Source organism: Phocoena sinus, chromosome 4 (genome assembly GCF_008692025.1).
Source record: "Phocoena sinus isolate mPhoSin1 chromosome 4, mPhoSin1.pri, whole genome shotgun sequence".
Lineage (NCBI taxonomy): Eukaryota > Metazoa > Chordata > Mammalia > Artiodactyla > Phocoenidae > Phocoena > Phocoena sinus.
Window position 1 is genome coordinate 22,619,483 of NC_045766.1, and position 19,821 is coordinate 22,639,303.

General features: G+C 40.6%; 1 protein-coding gene and 1 pseudogene across 2 annotated transcripts in view; both read left to right on the top strand.

Annotated features, from left to right (window-relative positions):
• The first annotated feature begins 905 nt into the window (after positions 1–905).
• ATP1B3 (ATPase Na+/K+ transporting subunit beta 3) overlaps positions 906–19,821 on the top strand; it is a 41,904-nt gene continuing 22,988 nt past the window's right edge. The window contains exon 1 of one of the 2 annotated variants that reach the window (XM_032630712.1): positions 906–1,283. In XM_032630712.1, the coding sequence (XP_032486603.1) occupies positions 1,175–1,283 (109 nt within the window). In that variant the 5' untranslated portion in view covers positions 906–1,174. The remainder of the gene's footprint in view (positions 1,284–19,821) is intronic. The other variant, XM_032630713.1, reaches the window with a different exon arrangement.
• On the top strand, positions 15,460–16,945 carry LOC116753190 (annotated as a pseudogene).

The following is a 19,821-nucleotide window of genomic DNA, read 5'->3' on the forward strand; positions in this document are numbered from 1 at the left end:
CCAAAAAAAGAAAAAAGAAAAGAAAGAAAGCACCTCCTGCCCAAACTCCTATTTAAGTCTTTTCATGCTGTCCCAACAGTCTCAAAGCATTGTACTCTTCAGCTCCATCTCGTGTAGGAAAACATCGACTGCACCCTCAGCTCTGACCAAGGGGAGCAACCAATAGAGTGGAAAAGATGAAAAGCCGCGAACAGTATTTAGGCATCAAGACTAAACGAAGAATTGATTTCCTGTAAAGAGTCTGAGTGTTTGAGAAAAAGCAGGTCTTGCGGTTGACAGGAAACTCAGGAAAGCATGTGTATTGATTTCATTGATCAATTAAATCTGGGGAAAACTATACTGCATTTAGTTAATACTGGCATGTTTAGGATGAAATTCCCATTGACCCAAGAATCCTAGTTGACTCCTTCAAAAGAGCGAAGTCAGGGCATTCTCTGAGCGAAGGTATGTAATACACCGTACACCCTCACGAGATACTACAGCGGATTATCTTTTAGTCACGTCATAGAGCCCAGAGGAAAACGCCTGGAAACGGTTTGGGGAGACGGTGGTGAAGTCCCGTCCTCGGTGGACTGGAGTCGTTTCCGCTCTCTGCTAGTCCCGCGCCGCCGCAGGCTAGGAAGCGAGGGGACTCCGGATCCCGGTTGCCCGCAGCATCTCCCCAGAGTTCTCCTGAAAAACCAGCGGGTTAGGGATGCTCATCTTTTGCTTGTCATTATAAATCTGCTTCTTATTAAGCTCTCATGATTTTTTAAGTTGCTATGCGTAGTTTTTGCTTTTTCTTCTTGCCGGGAAGAGGGAGCGCCGAGCGTCCCGGAGCCAAGCCGGGTACCACCGAGCGGGGCCGTGGCCGTGGGCGGGGCGTCTTCACAGCTTCCAGCTGCGCCCCGCCGCCGGCTGGAGGCGGTAGCGGCGGCGGCGGCGGGGCCTGAACGGCGCGGGGATTGGTTGCGGAGGGCGGAGACGTCAGGCTCCCGCGGCCGGAGCGGTGGCCCGGCTAGGCGCGGCGCAGCGCAGTCGGGTCGAGCGCTCACCACAGAGAGGAGGTTTCCTAGGCCGTCCCGCCTTCTGCCGCCGTCGCCGGGCTGCGCCGCTCGAGCCCGGACGCGCCTCTGCGCTCCTCGCCGCTTCCACCCCCGCGGCCGCCGCTCCCCTCGACGTCCGCACACACACCATGACGAAGAAAGAGAAGAAGTCCTTCAACCAGAGCCTGGCCGAGTGGAAGCTCTTCATCTACAACCCGACCACCGGAGAGTTCCTGGGGCGCACCGCCAAGAGCTGGGGTGAGCGGGCGGCGGTTGGGCGCCGGGGCCGGCCGCGGTCCGGGGGGCGCCGGGCGGGGTCGGGTGGGAAGGGAAGGCGGGAGGCGGCTCCCCGCGCGGGGGCCCCGGGAGCCGCCGCTCCCTCCGCCCGCAGCTGTTTTCGCCGCGGCCGCCAGCCTTGAACGCGGGCGGCGGCGCCGGAGGAGCAGCGCGGCCCCATTCATTTCTCGCGGGGTCGGCGGCGGGCGAGCGAGGCTGCGGGGCCCGCTGGCAGCCGCCGCCGGGCCGCGCCGGTTCCTTCCTCCCTGCCGGGAGTGGGCCGCACGTGCTGCCCGGGCCTGCGGCGCCGGAAGCCGGTAAACCCTTGCCCGAACCCCGAGCGCGTGGGGGCTGAGCGCCCGGCCTCCTTTGTACGGAGCGCGCCGGCCCGGAGAGGCCTGGCGGAGGCGGCCAGCGGCGCCGAGCGGTTTGGGGAAGCCCGACCTTGCCCCACGCCCGGGGAGAGGAAATTTCCACTCCCGCCGCTATCTTGTGACTCGTCCACGCTGCCACCCCAGCTGGTCGGAAGAGTGTGAGTGTTAAGTGTGTGGTCTGCACTCATGTTTTAAGCACAGAAGTACACGGTACACGAAAGTGCACTTGAGTTTGGACAGTAAAAAGACCGTTTAAAAGGTTGCTTTCTCCCTAATTCCTTTATAATGACACAGGTTTTCTTACCAACGTGCTTCATTGGGGGAAAGTAAATCCGGTCTGAATGGCACAGTTTTTTTTCCTGTGCCTTCAAAACGTGTGATGATTGAATTTGCTAGCAGTTTTTCCTCTGCGTGGGTTCTTTGTTTTAAAAGAAATATTTAAACCATCCACCAGTGTGGTGCTGCTTTGGAGTGACTCTTTTTTTTTTTTGGAAAAATTATGTTTATATCTGAATAAGGACTAGTGCGCTTCCTCCTCCCCCCTTTACACTTAAGTAAACTAGTTTTTCTTTCCTTTTGAAAAATATTTTGTTAGTTGGTCATGACAGACCTTTTTTTCTGAGTGAGAATATTTCTAGAGTTGAGAACTATTCGGGCATGACATTGTCAAGAGAAGTACGAAGAGAGTAAATTTGCTCTGACTTAGAAAATAGACTGGCTGTTGCTTGAAATCGGCTCCTCCAGAGTGGAAAGGTGGCTTAAAGTCCTATCACAAGGTGAAAGGGGCCTTGGAGGTTTTTTAGCCCAAACCCTGCTTTAGAGACGAGAAAAATGAGCCCCAGAGAGGTTGCGTTTTTACTTTGTATAAAATTACATATTCCAAAGAGCCAAGAAAAGAACCAGTTGTCCTTTAATCCTAGTCCAGCGGTGGTATTATTTTACACATGCCTTGCCTAACTGCATGGTAATCACTCACGATTTTTTTTCGAATGGCTGTCTGTGGGGAACCCACTAATGTGATGAGGAAATAGATCTTGCATCTGGAATTAAATGGGGGAAAAAACTGTGAACAGTTATTATTGTTTCTAGAGTGTCCTAACTTTCTGCTGAAGGAATTTTTGAGTGGTGGAGAGTGGTTAATTTGTGTAGACTACCTTTCTCAGTGCCTTCTCATTTCCAGTAGTAAGTGTCTGCACTTTGTGTTAGAATGACATTTCTTAGTGCAGGTTGTGCTCCTTATCTAACCTTTGTATTATATGCTTTTGGGGTAGAGATTTTATTTGGTACGTGCATTTAAATAGATAACACGCACAAATTATCAGAGTATGCGGCATCATGTAAGGGCAGTGGGAGTAGTACAAGTAAAGTTGGGATTAGTTTTGGAAGGATTAAGGCAAGACCTTTTTTTTCAAAATCGAAAATATCAACAAATAGTAAATTTCTGGGTTTATTGTAATAATAGTAAGCCAGCCGGAGAATGGCATAAATAGGTGAAAGCTATCCATAATCCTATCCCAGTATAAGGGCACTCACTCCAAGGAAATGTGGAGGAGTGGTGCCTGGAGGCTGAAATCCATACTCAGCTCACTGGGCTGTGTACCCTAGAGCATGGGGTGTGCCTGGAGAAAGCGTATCTTCTTGTAGTTCTCAGAAAGGCAGTGTATGAGTGAGCTGCCTAATCTCATCACCCCAGAGACGTCCACTATTCATATTTTGGTATATGTCTGGGCAGACTTTAAAAATGTGTATTAATGTTACTATTAATTTTTTTTTAACAAAAAGAGATCATACCGTAAGTGTTGCTTTATAATCTTTTGAGTATATTGTGGGCATCTTCCCATGTTAATAAATAAAGACCTATATCACCACTTTTGATAGCTGGCTAGTGTTCCATTGTATAGTTAGACGTACTGGGATTTTTTTTTTTTTTAAGTTTACTAATGTGTACCGTATGTATACATGGGAGATACCCAGGGTAATAGGAGTAACTCCTGATTTTTTTTTTAACCAGTGCATTATTGTATGTATTGGTCCCTCCTCCTCCCATTCCCTTCATCCTTGTACATTTTTGCAAGTTTATTTCCTTGAGATATGCTTCTACTGGTGGAATTTCTGGGTTGTGGATAACATTATGTACGTTTTATATTCTGAAAACATGTTATAGGCTTTTTAATTAAACCTCATTAGTGCAAATTTTTTCTTTTAGTCGCTTTTGAAATTAATGGCGGGGGGGAATTATTACATCTATTTTTCTTTTTTTTTTTTAACATCTATTTTTGACCTAGGTAAATTTGCTGGGCTGCTGGCATATAAAGAAAACCTTTCTCTACCTCAAGGATTCTATAAAGACATTTAAGATGTTTCCTGATTTTATTTTTTACAGTCAAGGCTTCAGTACATTTGTCCCATGTAATCTGAGGTTCCTCTCCAAGTGCATCATCTATGTTAAAAACACATGTTTAAAAAGCAATTTTGCAGTTTACCTTGGGGATAAAGTGAAAATACTACGTTTCATTTCATTGCCTTATTTAAAACAGCTGTGTGAAGAATTTGATTAGCTTCTTGTATATTTGGTTAATATGTGACACTTGGTTAGAGCAGTTTCAAAGTGCTTATATAAACGCACTTACCTCATTCCATCTTCACAACTTTCTACGCACACCATGTAGGTGATCAAAGGTGATCAAAGTGTTCCTAAGAGCTGTTTTCTCAAGCTGGACAGTAAGGATGCATCAGGAATAAGTAGTTGCCTTTTACGAAAACACAGGACAAAGACAATTTTTAGCACCTTGTGGCTATGTTGCAGATATTAAACCTAAATGTATTACGTACAATTAGAGTAAAAGGCAGCTCAAAGATCATCTAGTGTTATTTAGTTGTAGACAGTGGACCATGTGTTGCAGTTAACATTTTTAAAAATAATGAAATAGAATAGAAAAATTATCAAAGTTTATTCTGCCTAATAAGTTTATTCTAAGAGAAAGTATCATTCTGTGAAACTTTTTGTATATTCAGATACCTTGGTGTAAAATGTATTTCTTACTGTGGCTCACAATCAAGAAAAGGTTGAAAGCCACTAATCTAGCCCTGTGCCCTCATTTTCATACGTGAGAAAATTGAACCCACAGATCTGATCTGTCAGAATTCACTTACTCAGCTAGTGATAGAATCCTTGGCCTCAGACTCTCCAAGGACAGAGCTTTTTTTTTTTTTTTTAAACATGATGTAATGTCATTTAATGACATCTGCTTGTGGGCTTCTTTGGAGTTCATTATCTTAAGGTTATTGGTCAATAAATGCTTTATTTTAACATGGACCTAAAACTCAAGTTACTGATTCCAAGCAGGGTCAGGATTCTGGACCCAAACTACTAATATCTACATTTTGTTCATGTGCTTCTCTTTTATTACAGGTCTCTTTTATTATAGGTCACATTATATATGAAGTGCTGTTTTTTCAGTCACCTGCTCCCATTCTGGGTTATGCCTCAGTAAATGCTCTGCTTTGGAGATCAGGCTCCATCCCATCTTGGGTGTCTGACTGTAGGGGAGAAGGCAAGTGTGTTTATTTTCCCAGTTTTGTAAGGTATTCTTTGTCCTGTGGAGTGACATATTAAACTTTACAAAAATATGCACTGTTGGGAAAGTAACAGGACTTGCCTTACCCTGTGTGGAGGCTATAAATATGAAGGGCAGTGGTGGGTGTGGCAGCGGCAGCAGCTGAGGCTAACCAAGCTGTCCCCCAGCAGGAGGCAGCACTTCTGGACTGCTAGTGGAAGGGAGGGAGGGGGCAAGTGTGTGTGTGATGTTCCAGATACCTTTGTAATTACAGTAGTATGTGCTTTACTGTGTTAAAGAGCAGCCTCCCCTCACCCCCGAAGTAATTCCATTTCTTTGAAATTAACTTTTGAATTTATATTTTTAGAATTAATTTAGTTGTATTAAAAGAAGTTTAAAAACCCTCCTGTCCTTAGTAACGACTTTACTGTGATTTATCATTGTGTTTGATTAAGGACCGTTTAACGCTTTTATGTTCCAAACACTTTTATTGAAATATGCCAAGAGTACATGGGCAGCACACATGTATGAGCAGGAAAAAAAATCACATGTACAATAATTGTTAAAAAGTGAAGGTTAATCTTAGGAGATATCAGTTCCCCTTCCCCTCCCCCTTTCGACTTCCGGCATTTCCATTATGGTTAAGCCTCTACTAACCTAGCATTTAAAAAAAAGGAATTGTGTAATAGGAAAAAAAAATTAACTTTGGAAGATAAATTTATTATGTTCTAATTATGCATTCATTATATTGATTTTGAAGTAAAACCTGCCATCTTTAATCACATAGAGTAACCACTGTTAACATTTTCCTATGTATAAAGTTTTTTCAAATGTATAAATAAAATTTGAAAATACACAGTTAGGTATACGTAGTTTGATCACTTAACGTTTAAGGGGAATGTTTTTTATTCCTCTGCCACTTTCTGTTGGGGTATCCCTGGCCCTCTCCATCACTTCTGTGGGGACTGTCCACACTTCCTGCTAGAACTTACATGTTCTGGTGGCTTTAGTTATTATCTCCGTTTGAGACCCCCAAATCTGCATTTCTAGTCCCTAAGACTTTTTTGTATTCTTATTACCAAATGCCTGTCAGAAATCTTCAGTTGGATGTTTCATGGGCACCTCTTCGTGTAATTCTGTTGCCCTCAGGGCTCCTTAGCACGACGTGCAGACTCTTTGCAGTCTGGTTGGCATATTTCTCCCCTGTCATCTCTACTGTTCCACATAGTTCTCTCCCACTGCTTTTGGGCCTGTTTCCTAGCTTCCGAGCCTCTCCTTCCTTCAACTTGGCCTGGCTACTCAGATGTCAGCTGTGATGGCCTGATCTCTGGTAAACCTTTTCGAACCATTCCTTGCCTTGAGACTGGGTCAAGTGCTCCAGTGTATTCTATGATACCTTTTTCTAGTATAGTATTTATGACTTCAACAGTATTGTTGTTACCCGCTTATTAGACATACGCTTCTTATTCACATCTTACCCGTCTTGAATTCCCTAACACCTAGCCTGTTGCCCGGCACTTAGTGGGAATGTAATAAGAAGTGGTTGAATGAATGAACAGTATTATGAAATGTTTCCAGTCTAATTAAATGTAATTAGTCTTCTGCAACATTGTTTTTAATGTCTTTGATGGTTTTGGTGTATCATAGCATAATGGTTCACCCAGTGTTTGGGCATTTTCCTTTTTGCTTCAGCACTGATGGTTTTCATAGTTCAGTGTTCAGAAAAAGCTTCCACTTAACTTTCTCAGGGAGACCGAGAAAGAGACTCAGCTGAGTTTGACATGCCCGGTCGTGCATCTGATTAGGATAACAGAACCAGGGTAATTATCCAGGCCTCCTGTGTCCTGCTTTATTGCTCTATTCTGCTTCTTATATGGCTCTTATGAGAACTTCATAAAGATTTTTCTTTTCTTTTTAAACTTACCTGCTCTCAGATTTAATTGGGGTTTATTTAATAGTATCATCCTCTCCCTACAGGGTGCTATTTAACTAATAATATTTTTAAAAAGAATTCCCTAACTTAACAACCTCCCCGTATCTGTTTAAACTTTGTTACTGAGTCATTGGTGGAGCTGGCTCATTTATGACTTCCTCCTAGTACTCTGCTGATGCCACGGTAAGGAATTGACCCTTGTCTACAGCATGAGGTACTTTTCTTTTGATGGTTTCTGGCCAGTTGGCAGTATCTGGTCCATAAAAGTGGCCCTTACCCCTACTCTATACTTCTCTAGCCATTCCTTTCCTGGTTCTCTTGTTTCCTAGATGTAGATTTCCCAGGTGCTGTCTTTGGCCTTGTTTTCTTTTCATCTTCTTCATCTCATAAAACAATTGCAAAGATTACTGACAGATTTTACTTCTTGGTTAACATCTCTCTGAGATTCCAGTTGCTTCTTGCACATCCCATAAACCTGAGAGTGAGGCTTGGACAACTCCAGTACCTTGTTTATCAACTGATAAACAGAGCTCTTTCCCCTTCCTCCACTGAAGTTGTGAGTTGCTTCTGTATTTGCAAGTTTTGAAGACTGTCACTACCATTTCTGTCATCTGGGCTCTGAACCTGACCAAACCATGCCAGTTGTACTTCCATAACATCTCTTGAATCTCTTGGTGACCCACACCCTCATTACCACTGCTACAGTTAATTCAGGAATTAATTTCCTCTGACCTACTCACCACTGCCCCACCTCCCCCACCCTCCAGTATCTTGTGAAAACAGGCATTCAGAGGGAGCCCAGGGTGCTTGTTTTTCCTAGCTTCATAATGCTAACCACCTGTTGCACATTGCAGAGCCCTCAATATTCCCACCAACCCTGCCCCACTTTTTCAGGATCTGGTAGTGCCTTTTCTTGTAAATTCTCTGATTAAAAAACTTAAAGCACTAGATGAAGATCTTTTGTAAATTTCTTTCAAAATTGGTCCTAGTTTAAAGAGACCACTGGCTTTCCAACTTTTATCTGCTGCTTATAAAAAGTGTAGTGTTGTTGACTGGGGAAGTTAGGCTCTTCTGGTGCAGCCCCAGAAAGATCCAAGGAATCAGTTAGAATCATTGTGACCTAAACCAGTGTAACTTCACTGCTATCAGATTATTTCTAAGGCTGCAGCTTTGGTCAAGCTACTCCCTATACCCCAAAGCTGTTGGGATCCCCACTGCTTTCAGAAGGTTTAAATCAGTTCCAGACAGCCTGGTATTCCGGATATATTACATATTGGCTTAGAACTACATTTCCAACCTTATATAATCTGTCATTTTACACCCTGCTCCCTGTACACCACATGTCATAGCCAAATGGGTATGTCTAAGGCCCCTTGGTCTGGAATGCCCTACTCATTCCCTCTCCCGTGCCCTTCATTCTCTGCATCATAAATTCTCCCCTGCTTCATAGATCTAGTGCTCTCTCTGCCGTAAGCCTTCTTGGACTTGCCCAGGTGAAAATAATACATTTATCGTCTATAACACCTAAAAATTTTGTATCCTGGATTAGAGTTGTTTATATACGTTGCTCCCACTAGCTGGATGTTCTCACAGAGCAGGAATCACAGGTGCATTTTATGTCCCTACAACATCTAGCACATAGTAAGCACTTACTATTTTTTTGATGAATAAATTGTCATTTAGTCAGTTTCCACTTGGTGATTCACCTGGTCGTTGGGCTAAAGTCGAGAGTACTTTGATTAATTGGTATAGCTCCACACTATGAAAGTCTTGTTTGTGGAGAGACTTGTTCATCGTTCCCCTCAGCTCACCATGATCCTGTTCCACTAAATTTCTCATTCACTGAAGTTTCCAGATAGGGCATCGTAGTCAAAGTGAGCCTGTGGGCCTATGTATTTTTGCTTGATACGTCTTAGAAGTTTACCAGTGTACTGAGAAGATGATCAGACTAGGATTCAGAATACAGACCTGAATTAGAATTCCACATCTCCATCTAAGCTTAGGTGAGTCATTAAAAATCTCTTGGTCTTAGTTTCCTCTGTAAGGGAGAAGTTGCATGAGATAGTTTCAGATGTCACATTGGAATGACAATCAAGGCCTATATAAATGCTTTTGAACAGGAGGCTGCAAACTTTTTCTTTAAAGGACCAGATAATATTTTAGGCTTTGCCAGGAATACAGTATGTGTTGCAGCTACTCAACTCTGCTGTTAGTAGCTTGAAAGCGGCCGTAAACAATATGTTTACTAGTGGCCTAGCTGCATTCCAGTATTTTATTTACAAGAACAGGCAGCAGCCATGATTTGCTGACCTATGCTTTAGAAGTTAGTTAGTGGTCAGCGTAGGCTAATCCAAGAAACCTGAACGTGTCTTAAATGGAATATGGACTCTTGGCTTTGTTTTTTTTCATATGACAAAAGTAACTTCATTATTTGAGTTTTTATAGTACAGATGTGAATAGTCAATAAGTCCACTGTCATCCTCAGCTTCTTCCCTGGGTAACCACTGTTACCTATCATACTTTTTAAAGCATATGTGGTATATCCACTTTGGATAAAGGTCTAACAATTTCCTGTACAGGTAAATATACACTTACCCCATGATCTCCAGCAGTTTACCCAAGAGAAATGAAAACATATGTCCACAAAAATACACAAAATATTCATAGTAGCTCCAAACTGGAAAGAGCCCAGGTGTCCGGCAGTAGAATGGGTAAACAAACCAGTGTCCACACAGTGGAATACTACTCAACAGTAAAAAGGAGCAAACTACAGGTAACACAAAACATGGGTAAATCCCACAATTAGGCTGAGCAGAAAAGAAGCTTTACCAAAGAGAATATACCATATAATTTCATTTCTTTGAAATTCTAAATCAAGCCATACTTACCTATGCTGGGGAAAAGCCCAGAATGGTGTTTGCCTCTAGGATGGTGGTCATGGGGATTGACTGGGAAGGGGCATGAGAACTTTATAGGGTGTTGGCAATGATAGCTGTTTGAATCATAGAGGTGAATGTATTTCTCAACAACCGTGTCATGGTACCTTGGAGATTTGTGTATTTTGCTGAATGCAATTTCCCCTCAATTTTAGTTAATATAATGTTGAAGTATTTAGGGGTTAAGTGTACTGACATCTGCAACTTGAAATTCTTAAAAAAAAAAATAGATGGTGAATAGATAAGAGGTAAATATAGTAGACTTTACTGTAGAATCTAGGTGGGGTTTATGCGTGTTCACTTACATTTCTTTTAACTTTTCTGTGTATTTGTAAGTATTCCTAATTGGATATTGGAGAAAAAAGAATACATGAATATATTGTTTCTCTTCACTGCCTTCTACCAGTCGCAGTCTTTCCCACAGATAATGATTGCTTATCAGTTTTCCTACCAGTCCTTTTTCAACACACTTATATACGTGTGTATGTATATGTGTGTGTGTGTGTGTGTGTGTGTATGTATATGAGTATATATGGACTATGTAGGAATAATTAATTTTCCACTTTTACATGAGTAATAGGAAGAATGTATGTTCTAGAACATGCTTTTTTTCACTTAATATGTCTTGACTGTTTCCATGTCTCTGTCTCTCTCTCCCCCCCCCCCATTTATTTATCTCATTCCTTTGAGTCATTGCATAATATTCCATAGTGTGGGGATATATATCCAAGATATATATATATTTCTTTGTGATGAATATTTAGATTGTTTGCAATTTTTGTCTTGCAAATTGTGCAGTGCATGTGTGCAACTATTTATCCAGGGTAGTCACTGAGAAATGGAATCACCAGTTTATAGTATATGTTTATTTTTATATTAATTTATTGTCCTCCAGAAAAGCTGTACCAGTGTATACTCTCACCAGCAGGGATCAAATTACCTGTTTCCCTTCAACTTTCTGAGCATTGGTTATCATCACTCTTTAAAAATTTTTGCCAGTTTGATGGGATGCTGGTGTCTTGGTTGGTTTAATTTGCAGTATCTCTGATAATTGCAACTTATGTTTGCTTAGTTTTCGTTTCTTTACAGCGACCTGCTCGTCTTTTTGCTGTCTTTTGTCTCTTAATTCTTTTATTTTAAAAATTGTACTTGTTTAAATAAATATTATTACAAATTTAACAGTCTTTTATAGGCAGTTCCTGATCACTTATCTCAAAATATATTGAATAATCCATCATTTTCTCACTGATTTGAAGTGCCCGCTTTGTTACTTGGGTTTTATATGGCTCCTTTCCTGATTATTGTTATGTTTTATTATTAATCTGTATCTCTGTTCCTGTGTCATTATCACTCTATAGCATGTAAGCTCTATGTAAGCGTTTAAAATAAAATAAATTTGTGAAATCTGTGCGAGTACTGTCTGTTTAGTTTTGGTATCTGGAGAGTGCTAGCCTTATAAAGATTTAGGTAACTTACGGAGCATACAAAAAGGAGAGCTTGTGTGTAGAGAAAGAATCTACTTGAAAATTGGGAGAACTAAAGCCGTTTGGACATAGTGTCTCTTTTAGGGATAGAGCTCTTTATTTCTTGTAACAGCTTCTGATTTGAATATGTTTATTTTCTTTAAAAATCATATATTTCATCTATTTTCGAGCTTACTAGTTGGAAATTGGTTTTATTGATAAAATTAATGATTTTTTTTTGCATTTGTTTCCATTAACTTGTGCTTGTATCTTAAATCTCCTACTTTCCTTGAATTTATTTTACTCTTGAGTTTAAAACCTGGCTTTTTTGGTTAGTCTGGTTTTTTAGTGAATGCGTATAAGGCTATGGATTTTCCTTTGTGTTCTGCTTTGGTTACATGATTGTTTTGAATTTTGAATGTTTTGGGTTTTGTTGTCTTTTTAATCCAAAGGTTATTTAGCAGTCCATTTTCTAAATTTTTGTTATACTTCTCTAACATACTTTGATTTTGAAAAATGTGGCCTTGATTTTTTTTTTTTTTTAGGTTATTTTTTATTTTGTTTTGGTTTGGTTTTTTGAAATTTAAGTCATGGTCAGTTTTGAGGCAATGTTCCAGGTTTATAAAGAGTATATTTTCTGGTGGCTACAAAGTTTTACATATATTAAATAACTATTAGTTGTGTTTTTAAAATATTATCCTTTTTGTTATTGTTTACCTGATCTGTGGATTTCTGGAAGAGGTACGTTAAAATCTCTACAGATGATTGTGATAAATTTTGCTTTACATATCTTAAGCCACTTAGCATCACAAATGTTCATGGCTTTTATGCTGTATCTTCTTGATGTGTTTTGTTTACTTTTTATTAATAGAGAATATCTTTGCTTTGTTAATACCTTTTGACTTGAATTCTAAATAGTTTGCTTACAGGAATAATGCCACTTCTACATTTCTTTTTGTTAGCCAAGATCTACTTTATTTTCAACCAATATGTGTTATAATTTTAGGTTTTTATCTATAAATAGCATTTATTTATAGTGCTATAAGGTTTTCTTTAACCCACTTTGAGAATGTCTTTTATTAGACTACTATTAAATTATTCCTATCTTAATATTTTTGGGATTTTAACTTGTTATTAAATTAAAATCAAATTTTAACTGTGTAAAATACAGACTAATGTAGTGGCAAAAGGAGATCATTGGCTGGCTGAAGGATGTACAGATTGCAAACGGGCACAAGGAACCTTTCAGAGGTGATAGAAATGTTCTGTATCATTAGTGTAGTGGTGGTTTCACAGTACATGCAACTGTCTACTCATTGGGATTGTGCACTTGGAATCAATGAAAATTATTGTATGTAAGTTATTCCTCAGACCTGATAAGGAAAAGAAATTAAAATCAACACTTACTTAGATGTTACCAGCAAGTCTTACTGGTTTCTTTGCTCACCATTGCTTTATATATTTTTCTTGTCTTAGATTTTTAAAGAAAACTTTAAAAAATGAAAAATACAATTATATTAGCTTTTTCTAGAATTTAGTCTGTGAACTTTGTCCTTTTTTTTCAGGTTAGATAATATATAAGTTTTTCTTCCAAAAAGAAGGAAATGAAGACAGTGTAGCTAAAACTTAAAGCCTCCTCAGTTTGGAATATACTGTTTTATTTTTGGCTGATGAGATACCTGTCAGTCATATTTCTCTGCTCTAGGTAAAACCCATTTTATCTTCTTAGAAGCTTTAAGAAATTTTCACTTTATTTTTAGTATTCTGAAATTTTACCTTTTTCTATCTAGGTATAGGGTATTTTCTAATATTTTTCAATCTTTTCCAATCTAGACACAAAATGTGTTATTTCTTTGGGCATTCCTCCCCATCCCCTTTTCTGGTGGAATTCCTGTTGGATTTATTGATATTCTGGTTCTGTCTCCCGTGTCTCAGCAATCTCCGTACACACTCTCTGTCTTTTTGCCCAGTATTGTAAAACACCTTGGTTTGATCTTTTAGCTCACTGAATTTTCTTTGGCTTGGCTAGTTCTCTAGGTTAGGCCTTCTTCCAAATTTTTGTTTTTTAAATAGCTTTATTGAGGTATAATTGTGACATATGGTAAACTGCACGTATTTAAAATTAAAATGTATAACTTGAGTTTTGATGTGTATTCACCTATATGCATATACATATATTGTACCCATGGAACTATCGCTCTAATCAAGGTAATGAAAATATTCATCACTCCCCAGATTTCCTCTTTCCCATTCGTAATCCTTTTCTTTCCCTACCTCCCCAGTATCCGGGCAAAAATAGATCTGTTTTTTGACAGTTTAGATTCGTTTGTATTTTCTGAAACTTTAAATGCATGGAATCATGTAGCGTGTTCTCTTTGGGGTCAGGAGTGCTGAGTTGTTTCATTCAGCACAGTTACTTTGAGAAGTAGTTCATGAATAGTATTCCATTGTATTATATGCCAGAATTTATTTATTAATTCATCTGTAGATGTGCTTTTGGGTTGTTTGGAGTTTTTAGTGATTACAAATACAGCATTTACGAATATTCATACACTTCTGCGAACGTGTGCTTTCGTTTTTCTTGGTTAAATATCTAGGAATGGATTGGCTGGATCCTGTCATAGGCATATGCTACTAACTTTTCAAAAAATTGTTTTCCAAAATCAGTTTTTGTTTTGGCACATTCCCACCAGCAGGTATTAGAGGGTCAGCTGCCCCGCTCCTAGATCATCACTTGGTATGGTCGGTCTTTAGAATTTCTAGCGTTCTGGTGAGCATGTAGTGGTTTTGATTTGCCCTTCCTGGATAACTAGTGATGTTGAGTATGTTTTCATGAGCTTTAGTGTTTTGCAATTCTCATTACATTTTTGATGAAGTTTCTGTTCAAAACTTTTGTCCATGTTTTAGAAATTTGTTTTGTTGTAAGAGTTCTTTATATATTCTAGATTGCAAATAAGTAATTTATTGGTTTCATATTATGCAAAATATTTTTCCCAGTCTTTGGTTTGCTTTTTTGTTAGGTGTCTGGATTTTTTTTTTTATTATTATTTGACTCTTCTCCAGTTCAGCTATCTACTAAGTTTTAAAATTTTAACAATCAGAATATGAAATCAGATTTTGAAAAATTATCCTCTTACCTTATACTCTGTATTTTAATTATACTCATGCTACCCCCCCTGGTTCTGTACCCTGTTACAACCCAGTTTTTTCAGGCATTACTTTCTTTGTTGCATTTGATACTTTATTGGATTAGTTTTTCTTCTCAGTATTTTGTAATTATTGGTTCTCTGCACCTCCTCTTTGTATTTAGACATCCCTGTCATAGCATTCAGGGATGAGGCATAGGTAGCCAAGAGCTGGTCAGGTATGGAGATTCTCTATGGAGAGATTTAGATTTTTACCAACCCATCCAGGACCTTGCCCAGTTTTTATCCCAAACCCCAATGTTCCCTTCTTCATAGCATGTACAAAAATTAACACACGGTGGATCAAAGACCCAAACTTAAAGAGCTAAAACTAAAAATTCTTAGAAGAAAATATAATTACAAGTCTTCATGACTTTGGATTAGGCAGTGGTGTTTTCGATATGATACCAAAAGTCAAGCAACCAAGGAGAAAAATAGATAAGTTGGACTTCCTTGAGATTAAGAACTTCTCTGCTTTAAAGGACACTGTCGGCGCCCAGCGGGGCATGGCGTCCGAGCAAGGCGGGCATCAGCTGGCGGCCAGTGCTGGGTCCTGGGCTGGGGCCGAGAGCCAAGGCAGGCAGGGCCACTTTCTGCAGCTCGCTGGCCGCGACGACGGCGCAGGCGCCAGCGAGGCCCATGGGGAGTGGCGGCGCAGCCAGGCGGGTGAGACCGTCGCCCGGGGCCCTGGCCCGCGCTCTACCGGAGCGATGCTTTTCGCGCTCGGGGAGCTGGTGCAGTTGCTGGGCTTCGCTCCCTTCGAGGTCTTCGTGCAACTGATGGCCCTTTCGGTGTTCTCTGTGCTGCTGGCCCTGCGTGTGGACGGCCTGGCTCCGGCCTCTGCTGGTGGAACGTGTTCGTGCCCTTCTTCGCCGCTGACCAGCTCAGCACCAACTTCACTACTGTCGTTTCCGTCGTTTCCGTGCGCCTCTTCCAAGCGGCTGGCCGTGCTCCACCTTTTCTGGGTCCTCACGGTTCTTAGCCTGAAGCTCGTCTTCGAGATGTTGCTGTGCCAGAAGCTGGTGGAGCGGACTCGGGAGCTCTGGTTCGGCCTGATCACGTCTCCGGTCTTCATTCTCCTGCAGCTGCTCATGATCCCTGCCTGCCGGTCAACTAGGCTCGCAGAAGAAAAGCTAGAATGCGGGACCCCACGCCGAGGTCCCACTTCCGCCGCACCAGAGGAGGAGTCTTGGTCTGAAAGCCACCTTGTGCCCTGCTGAGTGCCCAGCTTCCTCTCTAAAAGTCATGTCTGAAATTGTTCCCTCAGCAGGGCTGAAAAGAGCAGCCTTGATTCTTAAAACGTATTCCCTCTTATTTCATGCTTTGAATAGCTAATCTTGAACTGAGATCCTGAGAAGGCCAGACAGTCCTGAACTCCTCTGACAGTTGGAAACTGCACATAAGTAAAATGTCCTGATGGGCTCTGAGTATTTTCATGGATCCTGGGAAAGTACCCACTGTGCAAAGGCTGCAAAGCTGGACTCGGGATTTCCGCAGGCCAACAGTGCTGACCTGAGAGCTTACTGTCCCATCCTGCCAGACAAGACTTCCTTAGATGCTTGAGCTCTAAAAAGTGTAACCAGGCAGACAGGAGTATGTTGAATAAGCATGATCAGGACCCTATCTGGGTATCTGTCGCCTGAGAAAAGAACTTGCTTTCAAGGCACTGCTTGGTTTCCTACCCCAGCAGATTTCAGTGTCACAACTTTTCCACCACCTCGTGGCCAGCACTGTTAGCGCACCTGAGACCTTTAGGCCACCCTAAGGGACTAGAGAGAGGAATAGGTGCTCTGATGCGCATTGCCGTTGAGACCTACACATGGGAAGTTTGCGGGTGGTCTCAGCCCACACCTGTCAGCCTAAGGGCTTTGGTTTGATGCCAGTCGGTGCCAAATGAGAACATTTGCTGAGATAAAAATAAAATAAGAATGTTTTGCTGAAAAAAATAATAATAAAGGGCACTGTCACGAAAGTGAAAAGACAACCCACAGAATGGGAGAAAATAATTGAACATCATGTATCTGACAAGAGGCTCGTGCCTATAATATATAAAGAACTCTTAGAACTCAATAAAAAGACAACCCAATTTAAAAATGGGCCAAGGGTCTGAATAGACAGTTCTCTAAAGAAGGTACAAATGACCAATAAGCTCATGAAAAAATGCTCAACATCATTAGTCATTAGGGAAATGCAAATTAAACCCACTAGGAAGTATTAATGAGAATGTGGAGAAATTGGAATCCTGCTGGTGGGAATGTAGAATGTTGTAGATGCTTTGGAAAATAGTCTGGTACTTAACTCAAAATACTAAACAGAATTACCATATGATCAAGCAGTTCCACTCATAGGTGAATGAAATGTGAACTATACCTCAATAAATAGCTCCTTATAAAAATTTGAATATACAAAGGACTTTAAATTTGTACTTGTCCATATAATTGATTTTTTAAAAGATTATACCTGCCTCTGCTTTAAGTTATTTTTAACTATAAACAGGTTATTAATTTATTTACCAAGGGGAAGTTGTTTCTCATCAGAATTCTCTGAGGATAAGGCATAGTCTTTCTGTTGTCTAGGTACCCTCAGGTAACTAGGAAGTTTGCAGAAGTAGGGAGTCAGATCACGGTTCAACACACGGTCTCAAAGTGTGTTTGAGACCTGTTCCCTGCTTACGTTAACTAGCACTGAGGCAGACATGGCACACTGAACAGGTCCCATCTGCACTACCTATTACTCAGGTAGGGTAGCTCAATTCGTTTCATCCCTGTCATTGTCAGGAATGCATCTGAGTAAATAACTGCAAGATACTGATATATAAGAACAGCAGTTTACAACTTCTGTTTTTATTTTCAGGTTTTTTTTTCTTAGTGTAGGAGAAAGGTGGTTAAGTTGATAAAGTACTGCCATCCTTGCAAGTGGTCTTTCATATGTGGTTTTTACAAGTGAGATTAATTTTAGTTTTTAAATGTTAAGTGTGTTCTTGGCGAGAGGATCTTATCAAGCAGGGGAAATTGGCTTCAGTGCTGAAAATCACTTATCTACTCGGTACACTCCCTACATTCAAAATTGACTTAATGGCCACTAGTACATGGCATCAGGTTTGGGACATGGCTGTTAATCTGTGTATCTATTTTATGAACCTAACTTTTTTTTTTTTTGAGATTTTTTTGATGTGGACCATTTTTAAAGTCTTTATTGAATTTGCTACAATATTGCTTCTGTTTTATGTTGTGGTTTTTTTTTTTTTTTGGCCCCGAAGCATGTGGGATCTTAGCTCCCCTACCAGGGATGGAACCCGCACCCCCTGCATTGGAAGGTGAAGTCTTAACCGCTGGACCACCAGGGAAGTCCCAACCCAACTCTTTATAGGAAGTTTTTACACTTCTGTTCGTGTTTGCTATATGTTCATTTGCTTTGTAACCGTTTTTATAAATCCGCTTTATATTATTTTTCTTGAAAATTTAAAATCAAATTTGAAAATGGTAAGCATATTTTCAGATGACTTTGAAACACTGCTAAATAATTAAACTCCTGGCACCTGTTTTAAACTTCTCCAGTTTAATATCTCCTGCGTCAGTTGACAAACTACTGTGGCCTCAGTCTGCCTGCTCTATAAGTGAGACTTTACTGGATGGAACACATTCCCCACTCATTATCATATTTATATATTTGTACCCTGGTCTGCTCTGTGGAGGAGTTTATCCATTAGTTCCTACAAATACTCAGATCTGAAAGAATGGTTTTTCTTCTGTATCTCATTAAACCATCCTTTGGGCTTTGCACGTATTTCATCTACCTCTGTAGTAAACTGATCACTTCTTTGAGATTGGTCTTCCTTTGTGTTTCTGCAACAGGATCACTCTGTGTGATAGGGAAGTGATGCTGTCTGGAGGCGACATCCTGTGCTCCTTTCTTCCTTCTGTCCTTTTGCTCCCTATTTTGGCCTCCTGGTAATTGGGGCAGGGGGAGGATGGGGAATGCTGGTCTAAATTAAAATGAAATTGCTTTAACTGTTTCCCCTTTGCTTAGAAAAAGGGGAGGTAGTTTCCTGGCCCGCAGGTAACAAATGAAAGTTATCTAGCTTTTGCCACAATCTGTTTCGGGGTCACAGGGTCTTTTAAGCATCACAAGAACGTTGTAGAGCCACTCTGCAGAAGAAAAATGGATATATTCAGAACTGTATTATTACAGAAGTCATAGAAGCTCTGAAGTTAATCCTTCTGGGGATGAGTGAGGGTGAAGGGTCCATAGATTCCAGGTTAGGAACCCCTGCTCTAGCCCTTCTGCTAAGACAAATATTAATAAGCAGGTTTATCTTAAGACTGGAAAATGAAGCTGATGTTAATTCAACTTTGGGGAAGTGTTCTTTACTGTTGCTGTAACTGGGGATTTATTGAATATTCTTTGATCAGATTTTTTTTTGGCTGTGCTGCGTGGCATGTGGGATCTTAGCTCCCTGACCAGGGATCCAACCCGTGCCCTCTGCATTGGAAGCGCGGAGTCTTAACCATTGTACTGCCAGGGAAGTCCCCTTTGATCAGTTTTTAAATGTTCAAATATAAATGTGTGACGTTAACAATATATTCTAGTATATAATCTTGATGGTGACCACTTAAGATGTTAGATCTTTGAATATAGACATTTGAGAAAAATAATTCTACATGTTCACAAAATAAATCACTGGCTTAGGATAGATCTTAGTGTTTCCAGATTGTGAAGAAAAAAAGGTTAAGCCCTTGATGTTGAAACTTGCGTCTGCCAGCTCTTGCTGCGTGCTTAGCAGGGAGTTGTCAAGTCCCACTGGTTGGGATGCTCCTCTCTTCACTTCTGCATGACGCTTCCACTCAACCAGTGTTTCCTAAACTTTATTCATTGATACCAGCTTCATGATTTACCTTCTCTGCATGTTTCCTGGCTATACTCTAAATCAGCTCACTTTTTAAAACCCAAATTTATGCTAATAATTACTGTGAAATACAGGGTTGATGTGCTAATTCTTTTTTTTTTTTTTTGTCCGCCTGTGCGGCATGCAGAACTTCCCCTAGGATTGAACCCATGGCTCCTGTAGTGGA